Raw genomic sequence first — 25,081 nt, forward strand, 5'->3', positions numbered from 1 at the left:
CACATGCACAGAAGGGGGCCGGTGAGTCTGCACATGCACAGAAGGGGTCCGGCGAGTCCGCGCATGCACAGAAGGGGGCGGCGAGTCCGCACATGCACAGAAGGGGGCCAGCGAGTCCGCGCATGCACAGAAGGGGGCCAGCGAGTCCGCGCATGCACAGAAGGGGGCCGGCAAGTCTGCATATGCTCAGACTGCTGCATTCTGGGATGGCGTAGGAGGGAGGAGAGATGGGAAATCGCCCATGGACATAGCATTTGTGCTAAAAAGCTATGTTCCACTTTTTGGTGGGGGCCAGGAACCGAACCCGCCAAATGAGTGGGACCCTACTGTACAAACAACAGAAAAAACATAATCACCTGTGTGTTTCCTTATTTGAAGTTTACTCGTGTGTGTGGCGCTGTGTGTGTCAGGATGTGGCTGTGTGTGTGGTTGGCTATGTGTGTGGTTGGCTGTGGTGGGTTCCTCTGCGCATGCTCTGGTTGCGGAGGGCATCTCTGCACATGCGTTTGTGGCACACACATGACCACATGTGCTCATGTACACATTTCATGAACGTTTTTTGAGTATGTGCGAATACTTCTGCGCATGCATGGCAACTAGTGCTCCTGTGCATGAGCGCAGTTACAGGCGTTACTGCGCATGCACACGGTGACGGACGCTCCTGCGCATGGCGATGGCTGCTTCAGCGCGATGGCTGTTACTGCGCATGCTGATGGGACAGTCCTATGCCTTCGCGGTGTCTATCCCTCTTGGGCATGCGCTCGCCGATGGCCACTCATGCGCATGCGTGGAGGAACATGCATCCGGCCCCCGAACTACAACTCCCAGGAGGTTACATAATACAATGATGTCACTTCCACCGACACTTCCGTCTCCATGAAGGAGATTTGCGCCAATGGAAATTTCACTAAGTGCAGGTGTTGGCAAAGAAGTTTCACTTCAAAAACAACAGTAACATATAAATGAGCTGTGCCATACTTACATGAGAGCCGAGGGCTTCAATCCACATTGAGGATGGGTCATCGTGGGACTGAATGGATTTAGATTCAATGTGGCGATGCTAGAAGGATTAGATGATAGTCAAGTCTCTTTTGAGAATCACTCGTTATTTTTATTTTATGCCTCAGGCACTAAAAATGTGTGCCTTGTGGACGGGTCTCATTGAGCCTGCTAAATTAAGTATACTGTATAACTCGGCGTCCACTTTGTAAGAAGGCGTTTGCAAAAGTACCCCCTTTAGGTTCATATTTCGAACAAAAGCTTTGAATGGGAGCTTTTTTGTAGTTAGCTAGTTTTGTTTTTCCCCAGCTGTGTGAGCAAGAGTTGGATGTGTGTTCAGGACAGAAGTGCCATCCTTGGCAACTCTTTATTTGCGTGAATGATGGACTGTATTTTATGGTCTGTGTCCTGCCCAAGCAACTCATGGACAAACAACATCACCTGTACCCTGTGCTCAGTAATGATCCCTCGCTAGTGCTGCAAACTAGTTCTACTCTATCTCAAATGACTGTGCTTGAACATATCTGGCACAAGGACAACAGAGAGATGTTCTGGTTCACCCCATTTATTTATTTTTTAGAAATAATTTGAGCAAATTCATATGACAGGCTTTCCTAATGATGTAACCTCTTACAGTGAACATTGAGCTAAACCTAAATCAGATGAAACATGATAAACGCTTTGCCACGAAGCATTGCATGGTGAGGTAGTCCCAAGATATGCTTGTATATCACATCTATGATCATACTGTGGAAGGACCGGATAGCTGTTGAACAGGCAGAATTAGTCAACGCTGAAGAGTGATCAAAAAATGAAAAGCTGGGCAAAAATGAATGTGTGGACAGAGATTTGTCAATTTATTATAGATGGTTAAATGTATTTCCCTAAATTCTTTATTGCTTGATGTAAAAAGATGTTTCGGTTCACAGCCCTGTGGAGTGACATGCGCTGAGACTGATGGGAGACAAATCTACATCATTCATGTCCCACTACAGCTGTAAAATGAGTTTGAATGTTTATGACAGAACATTTGTGTTTATCATGAAGCCACCCATTCAGCAATCATAAATGTATGCGTGTAGAGAAAACCACATGCTGTGCTACAGATAAAAGTATTCTCATTAATCACTAGAAACACAGGGCACTGCTTTCATGCCAAATGGAAAAACGGGTATAATTAAATACTCCGCTTCAATCTGGGTCAGGGTAATTAAATACACACAAGAATTCCTACAGTATAATTCCCTGTCCCAGAGCAGTTGACATAAATAAAGGTGCATCAGGACGCATGGCCCTGGCACTTTACAAACTAGTACGCTCAGGCTATGCAGTTACTCGGGACTGCATCTCTTGATACATAAATGGTGTAGTGCAGGGGTAGCCAACTCCAATTTCCCCCCCCTCCCCCCAACAGGTCAGGTTTTCAGGATATCCCTGCTTCAGTACAGGTGGCTCAGTGAGCCACTGATTGAGCCACCTGTCCGGAAGCAGGGATATCCTGAAAACCTTACCTGTTGGGGGGGGGATTGAGGACGGGAGTTGTATACCCCTGTGTTAGGCACATGAGGTTTTTAGAATAGTTTCAACAGGTTTAAACAAAGTCGGTGTGCTCTGTAAATTGTGTCATTGCTTCTCATGGCTTTTAGACCTTTTAAACTTCCTTGTTACTGACATGTATGCAAAATTAGGTTATTTAACAGCCTATTAGTTTAGTTTTGCGCTTTGATTTATGTGCGTTTTTAAAATACATAAGGTGGAGTGGCATGTGCCCCATCAAAACAGGTACAAAGCCAATTGTTTCCTTAAATGCAACAAACACAGCAAAAGGCCAAATTATATTAATCATTTTAATAATATATTAAAAATGAAATTCACTGGCCCAAACCATCTTCCGTTAAATATGCAAGTGTTACAGTACATATCAAAGCAGCAGGGCGTGCAGTTAAAAAAAAAATGTTTTAACATCTCTACAGTGCCTTAAAGCAGCACTCCAGCTTGCAGGTTTTTTTTTAGTTTTTAGTTATAGGATTAAAGCAGGGGGTCTCAGGAGCTGAACTGTGTTACTTTCCACTCCGGGGACCCCCTGCTTCCCGAGATACTTACCTCCGGAGGGAGGGCCGCTATCTCTGCAGACGTTCCGACGGGGCTTGTTGGGGCTAATATGATGGTGGCTTTAAAGGTACCGCAACTTGCGGGCCAATAGGAAGCAGCGATGTCATCCATTGAGGCTTCCTATTGGCCCACGTGATGAGGGACATTTAACCATGGAGGAGATACCGTCAGCCCTTACGGAGGTAAGTCTCTGGGGGAGCAGGGGGTCCCCTTAGCAGACATTAACGCAGTTCAGCTCCAGAGATCTGGTTTCAATCTTATAACACAAAAAATAAACTGTAACCTGGAGCACAGCTTTAACCACACTTCATTTCTGGGGATTTCCTGATTCCTGAGACAGACTGGAATCCACAAAGCCGTGATGCAGGGTGTCACACCCCGATCCAGACTTAATTGCCATTGCACAGGTGTGCTATACCCGGCATCGCTTTTAATTCCTCGGACCTTATTGCATGTCCAGAGGAAACAATATGAGTATCAGGGCCAGCCTCTGGGAAGCTGCAAAGTCATTTGGACATGACATTGCAACTTGTTTTTACCAGCACATAAAAAGCTTAATATTTCAAAAAGTAGGGTATTTTGGGGGTGCTGCGGAGGACCCGTTACCAATGCAGGTAATGGTATTAAAAAAATCAGTTTAAGGGGCCTACTGTTTAAACTTCTGTGAGAAAAAAAATACTTCGTATATATTAGTACATTGCTTGTGGAGGAACTCAAGAAACAGACCACAGCCAAATATTTAGCAGAACTTAAACATCACAGACCAATATTGACATGTATGCCCAATGCCTTTATTCCTACATCCAAAAGTGTGAGGCCCCGTGGATCCATAATCTGGGTACGTTGGCACCGCGCGGCCAGGTCATGTAGTTTATATAGTTCTGATTCCTTACATCCTCAATGGGGTGTGAAATGGCAGGAGAGGTTTGTTATTACCGGAACATTTAATTAGAGGTGGAGGATCAGCCATGAACATCCATTAACAAACAACTTTTAGGGATCCACAAGATCCAGTAGAAAAGGTACTTTGGTGCACATTTCAAAAGATCAAACAATACCAAGCTTCTTAGAGCTTGCATTTTTTTCTATTATGTTCTGTTGGAAAGCATCTCAATCACTTTATCTTAAGGGAACTTGGATTTGACCTTCTTTCTATCTTTCAAAAAAACTGCATAAGAAGTAGTGGAAGTCACCGGGATGGAAAAAATGCACCTCCGGAATTTATAACTTTTCAACACCACAGCAAGTATAGAGATCTAATAACAGCCATGTGGTTAAAGATGTCAATAACACTATGAGTATTGGACAGAGGGTTCACTGTACTGGAATATTTCATCATCATATAGGTTTTCTGGCAAGTCTTCATTTCCATCAGCGAAAAATGTAGGGAATGGAAGGTTTTCGTTGGCTTTTTTAAGATGCAGGTTTGTGTCGGTGACCTAGAAAACAGAGTGGGAAGGAAATGAATAAGTTTACTGGGGATCCTTAGCTGGACTGCATTGTTAACCTACGATGTAACCACAATTAAACTATTCACAAAGTCAAATCTCCTCATATTCTGTTGAATTGCTCTGACAAAAACTGTGGCAGTTTAAAAAAAAAATATAATGTATTTTGTGTAAGGTGCTACGTATGTTAAAAATAACACAAGTTACTGTCTCTGGATTGTACAACTGATACACATACATTCCATCTACTAATAAATAAATAAATACCTGTGTATCAGTATTTATTTATTAGTAGATGGAGTGTATGTGTATCAGTATTTATTTATTAGTAGGTGGAGTGTATGTGTGTCGGTAGTACAATCTAGAGAAATAGACAGATACTGTAGTTGAAGGTATAGATAGATATCAGGCAGGCAGACACACACACACCTCGACCTATCAATATTGTGTTTCACACATTTGTTTTCATAAGCATTGCACCTGATACTTCCCAAGCACCAATAATTTGATAATATATATGAAACATTTAAACTATCTCCACGCTATGCAACACCCTCCAACCTTAATAGGGTCAGCTGTACAACTGGACCATACTGCACCCTGATGTATACGCCATCTCACATTGAGCAGCCACTTTACCTTTTTGTTTCAACACTGTCCCTCATGCTCACCAGTGAGCTCTCACGAGCAGGGCCCTCATTACCTCTTTGTATCTCTGCGTTTGTCCTTATTTGTATGTAATTCTGTTTGTCATTATCAAATCTCTGTACCCCCATTGTACCGCGCAGCTTTTAGTAAAAAGAAAAAAGAAATACTAATATCAGCTCCCAGCTTATGTTTTTAATATTTTAATGAATTGTTAATTTTTGTAAAAATATTACGCTCACCGGACTGCTTTCAGTCTCGGCACGCTGGCAATGCATCAGGCTGTTGATAACAGCTCAATGCTTTCCGTGAAGGGATCAAGGAGCAATAAAGTTGCCAGTAGCCATGTTGTTCTATCCCAGCACAATGACAACTATAAAAATAAAAAAAAATTGCTGTATTTCATACTCAGTTTATGAACACATACTGTACCTAATATACACATTAAATAGATATACACCACAGAAGCAAGGCAAATATGTTAGTAAAAATGACAAGTTCAGCATTTCTTATATACATTTGTATAGCTGCACAAAATGACTAAGTGATGAGTGTTTCTGCAATAAACTGATGCAATGGAACTAGATAATTTAGTACACTTTCTCATGTGACATGTTGTTTGTAATGGGATTTGTGCTCAGCGCTCTTTTCTTTGCCTGGAAGAAAGCCCAGGCTTTCTGTGAAATACAGGGCTGTACTCTAAGCTGGATTTCTTGTTTACATAAATCCTGCTCTGGGCATTTATTCAACCTCACAATTCCTTTGCTGTATTTCAGAGACGGTTCTCTCTATCCTGGATTTATGACCTGCGGATAATTTCAGAGGCTTTTTGCCTTTTATAATGGGATTTTCCCAATGTATTATTTCACCAGCTGCAACGATTCCATAGACTTCAGCAGACCCCTTAATAGCAGAACAGGCTTTACAGTTTCATACAACGGATAATTGCATGGCAAAGGGATTACAAACAGCACAGGCAACCAATTCTTTATTTAGCACTTATGTAGAATGCTCACAAAAGTTGCATCCACAATGTATACAAAATGTGAAAATAATTGAATAATTTCCATTGTGTGAATGCTAACAAGTCTAAACACACATACAGTACATGTGCACAGTTCAAACAATTTAAATTAGTAAGAAATGAAACACCGTAGTTATTAATCTACATAATGCTGGGGATTACAATCAAACTCTCCTTCCTTTTTTTATGTTCTTATTAAAATGCCATTGCCATGACTTATTTCATAAATACACCTATATACACACATTAAAAATGATGTATAAATAAAACAAACCAAATCGCCAAGACAATCACTATATATTTAACACACACGCGTACCAAAAGCAGCACACGCACAGATTTGTATTCAACTACATAAGAGTATTGCAACTCATAATAAACTCATAATATACACAAAATACATATGCAGGCTGCGTGCGACATATGGCGAGCTCTTGAAGGTCCATATAGTAAGAAATAACATAAAGAGTAAGCTGAATTCCTACATGGGCCTCAGTCAGATTCTGATCATATGTTGCTGAGTATTTTCTGTCTGTTATTTTTATTGGGTCACCCCCTCACAGATCAACAAAAAAAATTCAGGTTAGTAAAAAAAAAAAAAAAAAACCTTGACATGATCAATCAAGAAGCTGACTGCACTGGAAGCTGAGCATGCGAGAAATCCTCTCCTGCCGTGCGCCTTCATGCAGTAGAAAAATAATGCTCCTACAACTAATGGCCTATATAATTCTGCTCCTTGTGGTAACTAGACATGAGAAAATATATTCCGATTCTGAGAAGCTCCTGCCACCAAGAGCTGCTTAACCCCTCCTGTGTCAAAAAAGGGACAGCGATACATTGCGCTCATTTCGCCGGCATACAATGTATTGCAGACGCAGCAACGTTTTTAATGACTGCACCTGTAATAAGTGCTCTTAAAACATGTACATTTTGCAAAGAATATCTCCTTGATCATTGATTCTTGCACATACTGAAGCACTGATAATATGCACGATGCAGGCACTGTTAAACATATCCGAAGACCTAATTATTGTTTTGTAAGGCAAAAAAGGAGATACAGTTAATGGAACTGGCACTGAGTCTAGGTAAGGATTTACCCAATTCAGGAGGTCAAATGCAAAAATCAGAAGATCCAACCTCTTAAATAAAGGAAGAATGAAAGGGATTGTATATTGATTTGTAAATCGCTACATGATATCTCCTTCGTGTCTCCTCTATACAGGATATAAAGTGCTTACTTGGTACAGGCATATCCCGGTTTAAGTACACTCACTTTAAGTACACTCGCAAGGACACATCGCCCAATAGGCATTCGGCAGCTCGCGCATGCGCCTGTCAGCACGTCCTGAACAGCAATACCGGCGCCTTACCTGTACCAAAGCTGTGCGCAAGCGGGGAGACTATAGAGCCTGTTACAAATGTGTTATTTACTGTACATCAGTTATGCACATATGACAATTGCAGTACAGTACATGCATCGATAAGTGGGATAAAAGGTAGTGCTTCCCTTTAAGTACATTCTCGCGTTACATACATGCTTCGGTCCCATTGCGTACGTTAATGCGGGGTATGCCTGTATAAGTTTATTATAAGGAATAAAAAGAAAAAATGTAACCTCTATGACGAATCACAAAGGAGATTAAATCAATGTGATAACAAAAAGACAATAATATTATGACATTGTTTTCATTGTTTTGAGATAACTTTATAATTGTTGACAGAATAATTAGAGCATGTGACTCCTGACACAATCGCCGGCTGTCATCAAAGAGCGATCTGTGCTATTGCGCCCGAATCAGCAATATCTGCCATTGACTTTAAAGGCAGGTATTGGCGACTCTGTCACAGTTGTGCTTTGATGACTCCCAGCCAATGAGTTTAGAGCTACAGGTCATGATAAAAAAATAAAAAAAGAAGGACTAAACTTTCAGGGTAGTTGGTGGTTAAATGCACAGTTGTAATTAGAAAAAAAAATAACAAAATAGTTGTGCATACACAATCAAGGTACAGTAAAAACGAAAGTGTAAATATAAAAAAACCCCTAAAACATTCACTGGGGATTTCACTTTAGGCAGCCCCCTTAGGCAATTGCTCCCAAACAACCATCACAGCCAATAAAACCAAAGCGATAGGGGACACACCTCTAAAAGAAGTGTCTACATACCATACATTTATATATCAGCAATGTACTGTACATTTTCTGTACACATTTCAAAACAAAATTAAACAAAAATTGACAAAAATCATAAAAAGTGCAACACACCCTGAAATCATCCTCACCCTTTTGGTTTAGGCTATGGTCCCGCTGGGCCCGGCGGCGCGCGCGCGTTACTCACCATCCCCTTGTATTCTCCCGAGCAGGTCCCAGTCCCTCCTCCCTGCACGGCTCACTACACGCTGTGACGCGTCAGACGCCAGGGGATGCAAGAGAATTGAGATCCCGAGGGGTGATGCGTCACGTGGTGTGGCTGTGAGCCAATCAGAGCCGGGTCTGGAGCTTTCAGCTTCGTGGGGGGAGGGGAAGTGTGTGTGTGTGTGTGTGTGTGTGTGTGTGTGTGTGTGTGTGTACCCGGTTCTTGTTTGGGCTTGCTTCCTGTGCCAACATTTGCCAGCCAGCCCCTGTGTGAGGGTTTTCAGAACACTGCTCAGCAATGATCACTGCAGTGTTGTTAAATTTAGGCTTTTGCGCCTAAATATGTAAAGACGGTCAACATGTCCTAAATTATGAATTGGTTGTTAAAAATAGTAGACAAGATGTTAAACGTATGAGTGTTTCCACTTCGTTGTCACGACAATATATATATATTGCCAAGTCAGACTGTTTCTTTTACAAGACAAATGTATGGCTTTAATTTTTAATACTACGTAGGCTGTGATCACTTTTAATGGACCATCATGAATCATACACAGTTTTCTTGTGCATAATCTTTCGAGCCTGTAGAGGTCTCTTCATCAGATGCTTAATGTGCTTAATTATTAAGCAAATATGCTTAATTTGTTCGGCAATTTGAGGTTCCCTTGAAACCCCTTGGCAGTCAAAAGGTTAAAAATGTAACGTTCTTTTTGTTTACAATACCTTACTTTTTATACTTGCATTAATGGGCCAAATATCCATTGGATATAATTTTTACAGTGAACATAGAGGAAGAAGCTTGTGTCATGCTTAATTACAGATTGCAATAGGAAGCATCCGCAAATCAAATTTACTTCCACTAGAGGTGGGGGGTTTTCCTGAGCATTAAATTGGATCATGCTTCTTTGTCAAGTAACGTGCTCTGTAATATCTTGTATCAGCAGACACATAGGGACTTGCAAAGTGAATAAAATTAAGATGTTTATATCTATGACTTAAGGAGACTTGGAACAATTATTAACTCAAATACACACACACCAAATAAATGCACCATAGACATGTATGCCATACACCAGCGGTTCCCAAACTGGGGGGCGGGAGATTTGTCTGGGGGGCACGGGCCGTTGCAGAGGCCCCGCACTCTTCCCCCAGGCATTTAATGCCGGGGGATCGCGCGAGGCCCCTGCAACAGGAAACTTACCTGGAATCAGACGCGTCTCCATGGCAACGCGGAGTCATGTGACGTGATGTCACCCCGGCGTGTCATTTGACGCATCTAGAGGGTAGGAGAAGGGGGGGGGGGGCGGGGGAGGCCTGGCAGGGGGGGCGCAGCTTAAAAAGTTTGCGCTCCCCTGCTACACTATACAATGAGAAAGTTCCATACAAATACAAAAGCACAATAAACACACACACACCTTATATACACATACGGTATGTACATCAGGGATAGACATTTCATTGGCACACGTACTTAAAAATGTGTTATATAATCGTGTGTGTGTGTGTGTGTGTACTTTGTAAAGTTCTAGTTTTTTTTTCATTATGATTAAATTATTACTACAATTTCTGTCTCCTCCCCCCCGTCCTGGATAATTGCCTCGGGTTTTTCACTCTCAAAACTCTTCCTATTACCTCTTCTGGTCTAATGTCCTCCTGGCAACTTATACTCAGCTGATGCCTTTGTTCTAAAAAAAAGAACAAAAACAAAAAGTACTTGTGCGGGTGCCAGAAAATCATGTGAAGTACTTGGGACGTTGGTTTTGTTTTGTGGTGGTGTTAGCATTGTTTATGTCCACTCCCTTGCGCAGAGTCAGAGGTTTCCCACTCACTGTTGATGACTCACTGTGATACCAGCTGACTTGATCCCATCATTCATGAGACTATTTTGGCTACAGCTGACCGCCACACATACAGTATATACATGTATACCTACTGTGGGAGCGCCCTCTGCTCCCAGCAGAAGGGGCCCTTAGCGCCTGACATTTAATTAGCAGAGTTCAGTGTATAGCTCACCAGACTCTCTCTCCATCGGTCTCCTACATTTTTAGAGACAACAGAAATCAGCTGTGGTCCCCACGGATCGGCTGCCGATGGTACTTGTGAGCGAGACTTTTTCACCGGTTGCAAATTCGAGTGTATGTGGGTATTTTAGAACCCAAGCTATCAGGCTGTCCCTTGCTTTGACTATTAGGGGATGTGCTGTTTACATAGGAATATGGTCAGAACTCACACTGATTATAAGACCATAAGTGAAGTAGCTAATGAGAGCCAATTAATCTGCCATCCGTTGAGTCTCACTGAATAAACCATCTTACCATGCTAATATCTGGTTTACACTACATACAGATGTTTAACTAGCATGTATTAAAGAGCTGCGGATATTTCAATGCATTTCTTTGACATCCTTATAATGATCAGTCTTTTTAATTTAATGTAATAAGCATTACAATAGGGAAATAATTGACGGCCAATTATAGCTAATTTAAGCAAGTACATGATCTGTCTCCGTATCATAAATGTTTATGTGGTTTAAACAAATACTGTACCTCTACTAGGTGAAAACATTGCCATTTGTTTCACTGCCTCTTTTCAGTGCATGCCCTTGTAATAGCAACATTGACCCTCTGTGCACTATATCTGCTACATTGTAACAGTTTGAAGCACTTACTGGCTCAATGACAGAAATCACTCTGTTCAAGAGAAGCACAATATCACCAACAGAATAGCAGGCTAGTTAGCCAAATGTACCACCATCTATTCACAGGGCCTACTTAGAGTATTACCCATCAAGTAGCACTTAACAAGGTGGTTATCATCAATTGTCTCCGGTCACTGCCTCAGATATGTGCCACATTCTGCTGAAGACATTTATACCAGCAAGTGGCTGAATGTGATTTCAGGGGTTACATTTATAGTCTTAGTCTTCTGGTGTATTTGTTATAGGTTGTTAATGATATAGATTTATCCTATTTTAAGGTGCAGTATTTTTCGTACCACATTTTAATAAAAGTTTATTATTAAATCTATAAAAAATGTTGCAATTTATGACCGTGTGGTGTGCACTGCGTATAGGATTTCTCTCCTGGATACTTCTTCAAAATGCCTTCTTCACCTGAAGAGCTTACAACCTAAAATTTTGGTATCTGAGGTACAAGGATATTTCTTTGTTTACATAGTTACATAGTAGATGAGGTTGAAAAAAGACATCCATCCATCAAGTTCAACCTATGCAAAATTTAGACAACAGCACAAAAACAAAAACAAAAAACCCAAGTGACATATCCTCCAATGATATCCCATAAGGGGAAAAATAAATTCCATCCCGACTCAAAGAATTGACAATCAGATTACTCCCTGGATCAACATCCTTCTCATGTTTACTTATTTGGTATATCCCTGTATACCTTTCCTTTCTAAAAAGATGTCCAACCTTTTTTTGAACAAATCTATTGTATCTGCCATCACAGTCTCCATGGGTAAGGAATTCCACATTTTAACTGCCCTTACTGTAAAGAACCCTTTGCTTTGTTGCTGGTGAAATCTCCTTTCCTCCAACCTTAAGGGATGACTCTGTGTCCTCTGTATTGCCCTTGGGATGAATAGTTATTTTGAAAGCTCCTTGTACTGTCCCGAATATATTTGTACTGTATATACTGTAGTTATCACATCTCCTCTTGGATGCCTCTTTTCTAATGTAAATAAATCTAATTTAGCAAGTCTCTCCTCATAAGTTAGATTGTCCATCCCCTTTATTAATTTGGTGGCTCTTCTCTCCACCCTCTCTAGTTCCATAATGTCTTTTCTAAGGAGTGGTGACCAAAATTGTACTCCATATTCAAGGTGTGGACTTACTAATGCTTTATAAAGGGGCATAATTATGTTTACTTCTCTTCCATCCATTGCCCAAGATCTTGTTTGCCTTGCAGCTACTGCATGACTTTGGGCAATATTGCTAAGCCTGCTGTCTACAAGCACTCCTAAATCATTCTCCATCAAAGATTCCCCTAATTTATCCCCATTTAATTTGTAAATTGCCTTTGTATTCTTGTTTCCAAATGCATAACCTTACATGTATCTGTATTAAACATCATCTGCCATTTACCTGCCCAAGTTTCCAGTCTTTCCAAGTCCTTCTGGAGAGAAATTACATCCTGCTCTGATTCTACTACCTTACACAATTTAGTATCATCATCAAAGATGGAGACTTTGCTCTCTATACCTACCTCAAGGTCATTAATAAACAAGTTAAAAAGCAGGGGGTCCCAGTACCGATTCCTGAGGTACTCCACTCACGACTTTAGCCCAACCTGAAAAGTTCCATTTATGATGTTGTCTATCCTTCAACCAGTTTTCAAGCCAGGTCCATATATTTTTACTGAGTCCAATTTGCTTTATTTGTACATCAACCTCGTGTAGAACTGTATTAAAAGCCTTTGCAAACTAAGTAGACCACATCAACTGCATTACCCTCGTCTAATTTCCTACTTAGCTCCTCAAAGAAACATTCTTTATTTATGAAATGTTTTACTAGGGAATATCACATAGAGAGATACCTCTTGTTTTCAAGTATGTCCTGGGCACAAAGTTATGTTGACAATACATGGTTATGTCTATAAGGAAGGGTAAGTGGAAACAAGGTACAGGGGGATAAAATATTTTACCCAAGACCAATAACAGAGCAGCGGTAACATCAGTAAACGGCTGACACCCTTTGGCCGCCCTTCAGCGCAACACTGGTGGCATGTCCAAAGGAGCTTGAAGAACAGTGAATTCAGCTGCACAGCAAACAGACCCGCTTACAGCAGACAGGATATATGCCAAAGGTCACAAGGAGAGCACACATTGGGCTGCCACCATGCTACTACTTCTGCCTTCTTTAGGTGCCATTTCTCTGCACACATTGTAAGACGACATAGTCTTTATAAAAGTTAAAGCAAAGCTGGAAACGCCGGTAGTCGGCTTATCTTTAATTACCCTACTGGGAAACACCAGTGGACATGTGGTGCCTCCATATTGTTCCTGACCCTCCAGAATCCCAGATTGAAGCCACCAAGAGAGCTCGGAGGCTCTGTCCCCTTATTCCACATATTTTCCATAATAAAATACATGAAGCACATTCCCCTCAGTGTTGTTCAACTCCACTTCCCAGTCCCCTTTATAAATGGTCAGCAAATAAGATTGGCATCATGTGTTGGCACAAATTTAGAAAGGCGCCAGCTATGTTCTTGAGAGAGGAGAAGGTGCATCTTTCCTCAGCCGTGCTGAAAGAGTTCACAAGCTTGTAATTGGAAATTATTGCGGCACCATGCTACACTGAGCAGAGCAGGACTCGTTATAAAGGAATAATACAAATGAGTCCTTGCGCATAAATCAAATATGAGAACAAGGAGGAACATAAGGCTGGTTATCATAATGGAAATACCTTTTTCATGAAAAGAATATTTAGAAGCTGGAATTTCCTATACATCCCCAGCACTAAAGGAGATCTGACATAGAACGCCATAATCCTCATTCAATGTTTTCTATGCTTTTGTCAGCACATTTACATTTTTTAGCCAGTTTTCAATAGTTTTTTTTTCTTTTTTTAAAGTAAGATGAAGTGGCTTCTTTAATAATTCAGTTACAAAAGTATGATTTTTGAAAGTAGTATGAAACTTTAGTATGAAAGTAGTTTTGAAGTATGAAAATAGGGGGATACTGTGCTCCCCCTTTTTTTCTGTATCCCCGTACTAACAAGGATCCTGGATAGATCCTATTGGGGTCAGAGTCATAGGAGAGACGACGTCACCGAGGGGACCCTTGTACAACAGTTTCAAGGTGGTAAACCATCCATTTCATTTATCCCATTAAATACTTTTTTTCGGAGGAAGCGCCCGGGTTTTCTCTGTCCTATTGAAGTATGAAAAGCATTCAAAAAATAAATAACTAGTGAATAACAAAACAAAATGTGGCAAAGATCCACAAACCACAACTGTGCAATGATTATGAGCATCCCTTTGTTAGTGTCTGGAGTAAGTTAGTGTTCGATAAGGTAGTACTGTGGAGGCTTTAGCTGCTTTTAGTGGGGTTGCTGCAGTAATTATTGGTGGAAGCCCCAAATGCTTTTTGGTTCCACCACAAATCCACAAATAAGTAGTTTTAAAATGCTAGAGTTGTATAAACCCAATTAGAGTTACCTTAAAATGTGTGTCGGAATTTCCAAGTGTTTAATAAGCCTGTCCTATAACATTGTACTTTGGTCAGAGAAGTAAAAAACTAGATGTAGCCATCAGTTCTACTTTGCAGAAAGGCTCAGTAATCATGTTTCAATAAGCATTTTGCAAAATAACAAGAAAAGAATCTTCAAACCCTGGAGATCTGACAGGAGGAGGGGTGCATTCAAGGGTTAAGATAATTTATTGTTGTGCTGGATAAGTTCCGTGAAAGAAGACAAACATAATTTATGAATCTGTATGCTTTGTCAATGAATAGCATAAGCACATTGTCAATACAGTAGTTACTGGGAAAGAAAAAGCAATTACCATAGTTTTGGTCCAGGGTTTACATCAATCTATGTTAAGAAGTCAGTAAGGAATATTTGCTAAGAAATAAAATGATAACGGGACATCGCCGTCCAAACACAGACATTGAAGAAAAAAAAAAAACTAATCAGTCAATCTGCACGGTATCTATAGAAATAGTGATAAGGGGTTAGTCAGCTAATCTCTAGCAATTAAGGTATTAACAATTTGGTTCCTATCTACAGAAAAAGGGAGTAAAGAGTCAATTCATTATCTCGAACAGATGCTGAGGTTCAACATAGCCACAGAATAGGGGAAGAGAAGTACTGTACCGCATGACGCATAAAACTAGAGGACTTTTCCCAAAGCAAGTGGCCTATATTGTCAAGAAGACAGTCTCAAAAGAAAGACAAGTTCAGTATTGTAGTTCACTATATTAAAGGTTTACCAGAAGATTAATAATTTCATATTTTGGTGGTGTATCTGAACTAAACATTATAATCCTAGACACAGCATACAAAATATGCACCTGAAAAGTCAAGATATAGTACAGATGCAGCCACCAGTATTAGAACACTTTCCTGGAAAATGCTGGGGCAGTCTCACAGTAAATGCCTCAACATTTCTGTGAGATTCTTAATGGCCCATCTGATTAACACAGCGATGGGCCCTGCAGTCCCATTCAAACTGAATGGGACTGCAGGGTCCCCTGCTTTGTTAATCCGATGGGCCATTAAGAATCTCACAGAAATGTTGAGGCATTTCCGTGAGACTGCCCCAGAATTTCCCAGGCACGAGTACTAATACTGGTGGCTGCATCTGTAACTCCCATAGAAGTAGCAGTATCAAAGACCTTAAAGTATATAAGCTGTGCAAAAGCATGAGTACTGAAAAAGATTGACTTTCCATTTATATTTGGATCAGTAGACTATATTTTCACAGTTGGTCAATTTCTTTTATTTTTCTATTTTTACAGAATCTAAAGCAATGGTCTTACTGTGACCATATCTGCTATTACCATGGAAGCCTAGAGTACTGCAGATGTACACTTTTGTCCATTTTTGTTTTCCTAGGAAGGGTGTGCACTTGCACTGGTGTTTTGTTCTAGAAATGTTCTGTGTTTCGCTTTTGACGCGGTTTTGGTTCTAAAATGTTCTGTGATTTGTGTTTTGATTTTGGTTTTGCAAAAAAATCAACTTCTTTTGTTCTTGGTGGTGGATTTTTAGAAAATGATGGCAAAAAGCACAAAATAAGCAGGACAATTGTTAAAATAAAATCATAGGGCATGAAAAAAAATATTAAACCAACTGACACAGATTGGCTGGTATACTAACAGAGATTATAGAAAAGGCAGGTGGTGCTATCTGTATGCCAACCACTTTAACAAACATCGGTGTCATGTAATGGTGGTAGACCTACTGAAAAATATTTGTTTGTATACTAGCAGAGAGTAGATGGGGCTATCTGTATGCCAACCACTTTACACAACACTGGTGTAACCTGACGGTGTTAAACCAATTGATACTAATTGGCTAGTACGCAAGCAGGAAGTACAAAGATGGTCATTTTTATATGTCCAAGAACAAACAACTTGCACAGAATTGAATTACAGATTTCCTAAATAGGATCACTATAATTGAGGCTTTAAAGGAAACAGATATCCTCTGTTCGATTGATGTTCAGAACTTGTACAGTATACTGCTATCCCACATGTAAATGGGATGAATACAGTTAGGGGATACACTTAGGACAACTACTGTCTGGTAGAAAATAATCAATGTCATTTTGTATTGGAATTACTGGAGAATGTGTTGACTAAGAACTAAGAACTATTTCAGATTTGGCACAAACTGTTATATTCAAACACAGGGCACAGCGCGGAGTGTCAATATGCCCCATTATATGCCAATATCTTTATGTACCACATTGAAATTGAATTTTTCTTCAAAATCCTGTTTTTAATAGGTATATAAGGAATTTGAATAGATATTTGGATTATGTATTTTTTTTATATGTACAGCAGATTTTTTTTTAAAAACTGGATTATGCAAATGTAGCACATCCTACTGTTACATTTACACTGACATGATCAGAATTGTATACATTTTCTAGATGTGTACTTAAAATTCAGAATAGATTGCAAATGGATCCCTATTCAAAACGGACTGATAAGAATAATTTATTAATAGCTGATAACTTTCAACTGAAGGGAACAATTGAAGCTCTCCCCTTTAGCCAATTTTGAAGAGTAAAGCAGATCTCAAACTCGGAAGAACTATATGAGGAAAATGCTAAAATAATTAGAAAAAAAATTCTTGAATAGGAGGTAAGAAATTGGAGGAGGTATATAATAAATATATAAATACCTTGGCTTATGGGAGAAAATGTTTACGATGTTCAGCGCTCCTCGTTATATGAAAAAAGACGTGAGAAAAAAGGCAATATAGTGAAGTACGTTCACATACTAGTATCAGCACAAAAAGGTGGTAATATATGCACTTACTTAAAAGTGCCTATACCAGCCACGTAACGGTATCTTTTGCAGACAAAGCACCTCCGTTTTGGCAATAACTTCAAGATTGACTTCTTTAGTAAAAGCTTCAGCTTTATATAAAAGTTCAGGTACTGGTTTCACACATAACAGTGTAAAAAGGGTTGCCGGGAGGACCAGTTACGGTGCTACACCAGACACCGGAAGTGACGTAGAACGCCGACTGGGTCGGCGGTGGATGTCGCAGAAACGGGGGGAGCGCACACGAACTGGTCTGTCTCCATTTGTTTTTACACTGTTGTGTGTGAAACCAGTACCTGAACTTTTATATAAAGCTGAAGCTTTTACAAAAGAAGTCCCTCTTGAAGTTATTGCCAAAACGGAGGTGCTTTGTCTGCAAAAGATACCGTTACGTGCCTGGTATAGGCACTTTTAAGTAAGTGCATATACAGTATTACCACCTTTTTGTGCTGATACTATGATACTAGTATGTGAACGTACTTCACTATATTGCCTTTTTTTCTCACGTCTTTTTCATATAACGAGGAGCGCTGAACATCGTGAACATTTTTGCTGCTGCTGGGAATTGGGGACAATTCAACTGTTCAAGCTGCACCGCATCACTATATCTCTAAGGGTTTGGGCTTTATAGTTTTAGAGCGCTTCCGATCACTGGTTTTATGGGAGAAAATGTCAGTATATTATCAAGACTGGATGAATATAGGAATACATTGGTTGTGTATCTATAGCCATATATTCTAATGTATATGGATGTGTATATTACTGATTATGACTGGTTTAGACAATCCCTTAGGTTTGATGATCATCTTATAATATTAATACTGATGTTGTTAGTATATAATTCATATGGTTACCAATATGTATGAATGAGTGTCTATATGGCAATTTGTTTATAAAAAAAATATGATACCGATTGATATTGATGTAATATATTTTCAGTGAATGGGAAACGATTCCCTTTGATCAGGGTTTCCCAAACTTTTTTTTCCGTGACCCGGTTATTTTTTAACTTCTTTTTCGTGACCCACTAAAATTTTTATCGCCTATAGGGCCTGCACAGACACACACACAGCCACTGATACACACACACACAGCCACTGATACACACACAGACACACATACAGCCACTGATACACACACACACAGCCACTGATACACACACACAGCCACTGATACACACACACACACACACAGCCACTGGCACACGCAGCCACTGACACACGCAGCCACTGACACACACACACACACACACACACACACACACAGCCACTGATACACACACACAGCCACTGACACACACACACAGCCACTGACACACACACACACACAGCCACTGACACACACACACACAGCCACTGACACACACGCAGCCACACAGAGACACTGCTACACACACACACACACACACACACTGATACCCACACACAGACACTAATACACACACACATACACTGATACTGATACACACACACACACACACACACACACACACACACACACACACACACACACAGACACTGATACACACACACCCAGATGCTGATACACACACACACACTGATACACACACAGACACAGACGACACAGACACACACAGACACAGAAACACACACACACACACTGATACACACACACACACTGATACACACACACACACACACACACACACACACGCACACTGATACACACACACACTGATACTGATATACACACACACACACTGATATACACACACACAGACACTGATATACACACACACACAGACACTGATGTACACACACACACTGATACAGATACACACACAGCCACTGATACACACACACTCTGATACACACACACACACACACACACACACACACACAGACACACACACACACAGAGATACACACACACACACTCACTCTCCCCTATACACACACAGACACAAACAGTGAATTACAGGCAACGAAGGATGTGAGTGACTGGAGGGGGGAACAGGGACTGGGTGTCAGGGACTGGGTGGGAGGTGGGGGACAGGGACTGGGTGGGAGGGGGGGGACTGGGTGGGTGGGAGGGGGGGACAGGGACTGGGTGGGTGGGAGGTGGGGGACAGGGACTGGGTGGGAGGGGGTACAGGGACTGGGTGGGTGGGGGGGACAGAGACTGGGTGGGTGGGGGGGACAGAGACTGGGTGGGTGGGACAGGGGGACAGGGACTGGAAGGGGGGGACAAGGACTGGGTGGGTGGGAGACAGGGACACTTGGGTGGGAGACAGGGACACTTGGGTGGGAGACAGTGACTGGGTGGGTGTGTGGGAGACGGTGGGTGAGTGACTGGGTGGGTGAGTGGGTGGGTGGGTGAATGACTGGGTGGGTGGGAGACGGTGGGTGGGTGGGAGAGAGTGACTGGGTGACAGGGACTGGGTGGGAGGGGGGGACAGGGACTGGGAGGGGGGGGGGACAGAGACTGGGTGGGTGGGAGACAGGGACACTTGGGTGGGAGACAGGGACTGGGTGGGTGTGTGGAAGACGGTGGGTGAGTGACTGGGTGGGTGGGTGAGTGACTGGGTGGGTGAGTGACTGGGTGGGAGACGGTGGGTGGGTGGGAGAGTGACTGGGTGACAGGGACTGGGTGGGTGGGAGGGGGGGACAGGGACTGGGTGGGTGGGAGGGGGGACAGGGTGGGTGGGAGGGGGGACAGGGACTGGGAGGGGGGGACAGGGACTGGGTGGGTGGGAGACATGGACACTTGGGTGGGAGAGTGACTGGGTGGGAGAGTGACTTGACGGTGGGTGGGTGGGAGAGAGTGACTGGGTGACAGTGGGTGGGTGGGTAACAGTGATTGGGTGGGGTAACTTATCTTGCCACCGGACGCTTTCCCCCTGCTGCCCCCGATATCCCCTGCGGCCTGGGACGGGAGGTGGGCTTCGGGGCACAGGAGGTGGGCTCGGGAGGGGGTTCCATGGGAGGTGAGATCTGGAAGCTGGCCGTGGGGGGAAGCGGGCCGCAGTAGGAGCTTGTACTTCCCCCTCCGTCTCACGTAACGTGCGAGCCGCAGAGGAGCTGGTACTTCCCCTCCTTCCCACGTTGGGAGCGGGGGGAGGAAGGGAGCGGGCCCTGCGCAAGCGCGGGGGGAATCCCCGCCATTTTTTTTAACTTGAGCGGGCGGGGGGGGGGGGACGGGGACGGGAGACACCGCGCGGCCAGCCTCGCTGCGACCCGGCAATTTTGGTTCTGTGGCCCGGTGCCGGGTCGCGACCCACCATTTGGGAAACGCTGCCTTTGATCATCTAAGGTCCATATGGATAATTATAAGACACCTCTACTGATACTCCTAATATTATCAATAAATATAGATTAGATATACTGGTGGTCCTCGCTATCTGCCATTTTGTTTTACAACGAACGCATTTTCAGACGCATCATAATGCATTCCGGGGAACGGATTATCCAACAGCGAAATGGATTATCCGCCGCTCATTAACATGGGATTTGCATTCAGACGTTTTCACTATCCGCCCGCAGTTTGTGGAATGGTTTCAGTCGGATAACCGAGGAGCGCTTCAACTGTTCAGAGATGGATTTTTTTTTGTATATCTTATAGTGATCTTATTATTAATTTGTACGTACAGTATAGAGATCACAGATTTTGTAAAAAAAGGATTTAATTCACAAGTAACACATTTTCCCTTTACGTTATTTGTTTCATTCTTGCTTTATATGTATCTGCTTTCATTAAACTGTATACAATATTATAGATGTTTTTACCTTGTAACTACAAGGTGGGTTATATGTGATCTTTGTATCAATGCTATTCACTTGTATGTTAAGCATGAATATGTATAAGATGATCTAGCACAGCGGTGCGCAAAAGGGGGGTGGGGGGGCGTCAGATTTTTCTGGGTTTGTTGCAGAGGTCCCGCACTCTTCCCCCAGGCATTTCATTTAATGCCAGGGGATCGCGTCAGGCCTCTGCAAAAAACAAACAAAAAAAAACCAACAACAAAAACTTACCAGGATTCAGACGCTGTAACGCATCTCCATGGCAACGAGGGGTCATGTGACGTGACAGGCGCCAAATGACGCGACTGGAAGGTAGGAGGGGTGGGGGCAGCTTTGGCACAGGCCAGAATGGGGGGAGCAGCAGGAAAAGTTTGCACACCCCTGATCTAGCACGCATTGTGCCAGGACATCACTATGGATTTTGGCGCAAAATTTAAAATGAGTACCACTGTATAAAAGGATTAGTTTGGCAAGGTTTATATCATAGTACTTAGGATGAAATGTCGACTTCCCTGGAAAGATTAACCACGAGTGCAGTGGAGAGCAGTGTTTTTTTTCCTTCGAATATGTAACCAGTAATGTGAAAAACATTCTAATTAATTTGTATATTTAATACTAGATGGTGAGAAGCCCAGCTTCACACGGGTTGCAGTAATCAAAATTACTACTAATAAATTGTCTCTCCCATCCTCATCTCTGTTTCCCTCCTCCCCCCTCACTTTCCTTTAATAACTTATGATGTCCCCAATTCTTTCCGCTTCTTTTCTTCTCGAGCATTTATACTTTCTCCTCAAGTTCCAACTGGCCATCTCTTTCTTTCTTCATCTGCTATGTAAACTTTATAGCCATCTGACTTCTTATCTGCCACCAGGCTATGCGCATTATGATGTAATGTGCCAGATACATAGACTAGCAGGTACAACACCCACTTGCTAAGTTTGTCAGCTACATTTTTAGTTTTAATTAAACAAATTAATTCTACGAGTGATTAAAAAGAACACTGAGAAGCACACCCCTAGGGTACCCTTAGTATGTCAGCAACGTTTCATGTGTCTTGGTTTCATGGTGTTGGAGCTATGAGCCTGACAGAGAGACAGAACAGAAAGACTATATATAATTCAGATATATTATCTAGAATAATAATAGTCTCTAATCTTGTCTACCATATATAACTGAGTAACACTTGTGTCTCTCTCTCTCTCTCTGCAGAACGATCTGATGTGGGTCTCTCTCGGCCCCTATGACTCCCATTGGGAGAAAAGCACTATATGAAACTGTTTCTTGCTGCCCGTTCCTCTGCTTGCTTGCCATTTCTCTTTGGTTTTGTCATTTTTGTTTAAATAAATTGAAGTGCAGTGCCTACAGCCCGGTGTTGCACATAGCACTGCTCTGCAGCCGAGGACAACCTGGTTCCAATCACTGTACGTCAAATGAAATAAATGAAAAACTATTCCCAGGCAGAGTTGCTACTTTAAGTTAGAAGTTTACGGTGTACTTAGTAGCTGTTTTCTAAATAAAAGAAAATGAAAATGATGTACAAAACGTGCTCTGAACAACGGTATATACAGAACCATCCATTTAAATCACACGTACAATTGCACGTTTTCCCCTTTTACAACTGCAATTCACTGTAGGCACCTCCGGCAGTGAAAGGGTCGCCTTAGAACAAATATCTGCTGTCTGCATAGCTGGTGGGTTTCCAGAGCACCCATCAGTACATCCAGATCAGAGATCCCTACATCCACGTTCAAAAGAATAAAAGACAAGCATTCAAGTGCTAGATTTAGGATCTAGGATTATGAACATGAATTTTCATAAACTCTAATCTGATGCGTATGAGCAAACTTCAAACTATTGTGGAACACGCGAGAATCTAAAAAGGTGTACAGTTATTCATGAAAGTATAGAACTGCCTCACCGTTTCTATCTTTTGCTTGAAACTAACTGGGAAATTGGTGGGAAAATTATATATAGAAACTAACTGATTTGAAGTCAAAAGGTACAGTGTATATATATATATATATATATATATATATTAACGGAATTATAGACAGCGCCCTTTACCAAATACACCAAAACGTGGTCTCCATCCATCGTAATCTCCAATTCCACATACAAATAGGGAGTTTGTTCTGAATATTCATACATCATTCAAAGATTTATGTCACTATAGTATTTCCATCCAGGAGACCAGCGTGGACCGTAAGTGGGAACAGTGGTATCCTTATCTCAAATCATACAATCAATCGTATTGGGGTTAGTACAACTATAAATAATGATTATATAATAATACTGTATAAGGTCAATTATTTATGTGAAATTTATTTTCCTATTCTATCATCTGATTAGCGATAATACAATAACAGATATAAAGTCTCAACACTTACACAAATCAAACATCATAGCATTAACACGATTGTCATTTCATCTCTTCCTTTGCAGTACACACGGAGAGTATTAACTTCCATCTACTCTCCAAAACAAGCTTAAATTAACATTCTAGTAATGTTCCTATTACATGGATTATCTCTAATAGTATAAGTTGTAACTAGCCATACATTTGGGCTAGTATGATTCAACAAAACAATTCATACTAGGTTGTCCTCTTAAAGCATTCAATGTTTGAATTTTTCTAACAAGGGCTATTATATAACATGAGTTTTATTAATTTTACATATATGGTTAATTTACTAATTATTATGTTTTCTTTTTATTTGTTTTTAATTTGATTATGTGAAATAGGTTATATTATTTATTATGTAATATTAGCTTTTGTTGTTAAATATTATTATTAAGCAATTTGTTTTCAGTATTTAGATATATATGTTCCAATTTATCATATATTAGATTAATGTATTTGTTTTTGTTTCAAAGATATTTATATGTGAATTGATTATTTTTTATTTAACTCATTTATTGATGAAAATCGTTGCACCAGGTTTAAATTAGCTTAAAGATTGCCCATTGAGCTGAATACAGCTGTGAAAAAAACGTTAGGCATTGGTCAATTCCCCTGATGAAACCCGCAAGGACGGAAGAAACGCGTAGGGATATGTGGCAGTGAACCTACGGTGGTCGAGCAGCTCCTAGCTACCAACGTGAGGACGCAGAGACGTGTGTGAAGTCCCTTCCGGATCCCAGTGCTCCACGAGAGAGGTGAATGGCGGCCGCACGCTACAACTAACCAGCAGCAAAGGAAAGTAAAGATTCCCTTATCTCTGGGACAGCGGCTGATACAGACACAGGATCCAGCATTCTAAAGGACTTCAGTTTACACAGAGGCGATCGTGGAGTCTTCAGTTGGTGCATGGGCTGGTCCCATAATATGCCTGATTTTATCAGACAAATTGTAAGTGTGCATTTGTCTTATCCATGATGTATTAAAATTCATATCTGATTTTACACAAGGATCGGGCGCTTCTTTTCTCTTTTTTTTATATATATATATATATATATATATATATATATATATATATATATATATATATATATATATATATATAAATAATATATATATATATATATATACAGTGTTCGACAATTGTATACATTTACTCGCCCGGGGCGGGTGGATTTAACCCCCGGGCGAGTAAATATTGGCACAAGCAGCACACGTGTATTTTTTAAATTTCCCGCGCTCGCGCTGTTGTTTTTCCCGCGCTCGCGCTGGAGAAAAAAAAAAAGCCAGCTCTCTGATCACTGCCTTCGCTCCTCCCCCGCCTCTCAG

The 25,081-nt window shown here is 41.3% G+C and overlaps 1 protein-coding gene and 1 long non-coding RNA gene across 2 annotated transcripts in view; one reads left to right on the plus strand and one right to left on the minus strand.

Moving 5' to 3' along the window:
- The window catches only part of LOC142487566 (uncharacterized), a 50,299-nt gene extending 27,417 nt beyond the window's left edge, over positions 1 to 22,882 (plus strand). The window contains exon 3 of the long non-coding RNA XR_012799255.1: positions 22,564 to 22,882. This is a non-coding gene — a long non-coding RNA (uncharacterized LOC142487566). The remainder of the gene's footprint in view (positions 1 to 22,563) is intronic.
- Positions 3,881 to 25,081, minus strand: part of MRPL3 (mitochondrial ribosomal protein L3) — a 69,051-nt gene continuing 47,850 nt past the window's right edge. Inside the window, exon 10 of the mRNA XM_075587099.1 lies at positions 3,881 to 4,550. Coding sequence (XP_075443214.1) covers positions 4,404 to 4,550 — 147 coding nt within the window. The 3' untranslated portion in view covers positions 3,881 to 4,403. The remainder of the gene's footprint in view (positions 4,551 to 25,081) is intronic.

This window comes from Ascaphus truei, chromosome 2, assembly GCF_040206685.1.
Source record: "Ascaphus truei isolate aAscTru1 chromosome 2, aAscTru1.hap1, whole genome shotgun sequence".
NCBI classification, from domain to species: Eukaryota; Metazoa; Chordata; class Amphibia; order Anura; family Ascaphidae; genus Ascaphus; species Ascaphus truei.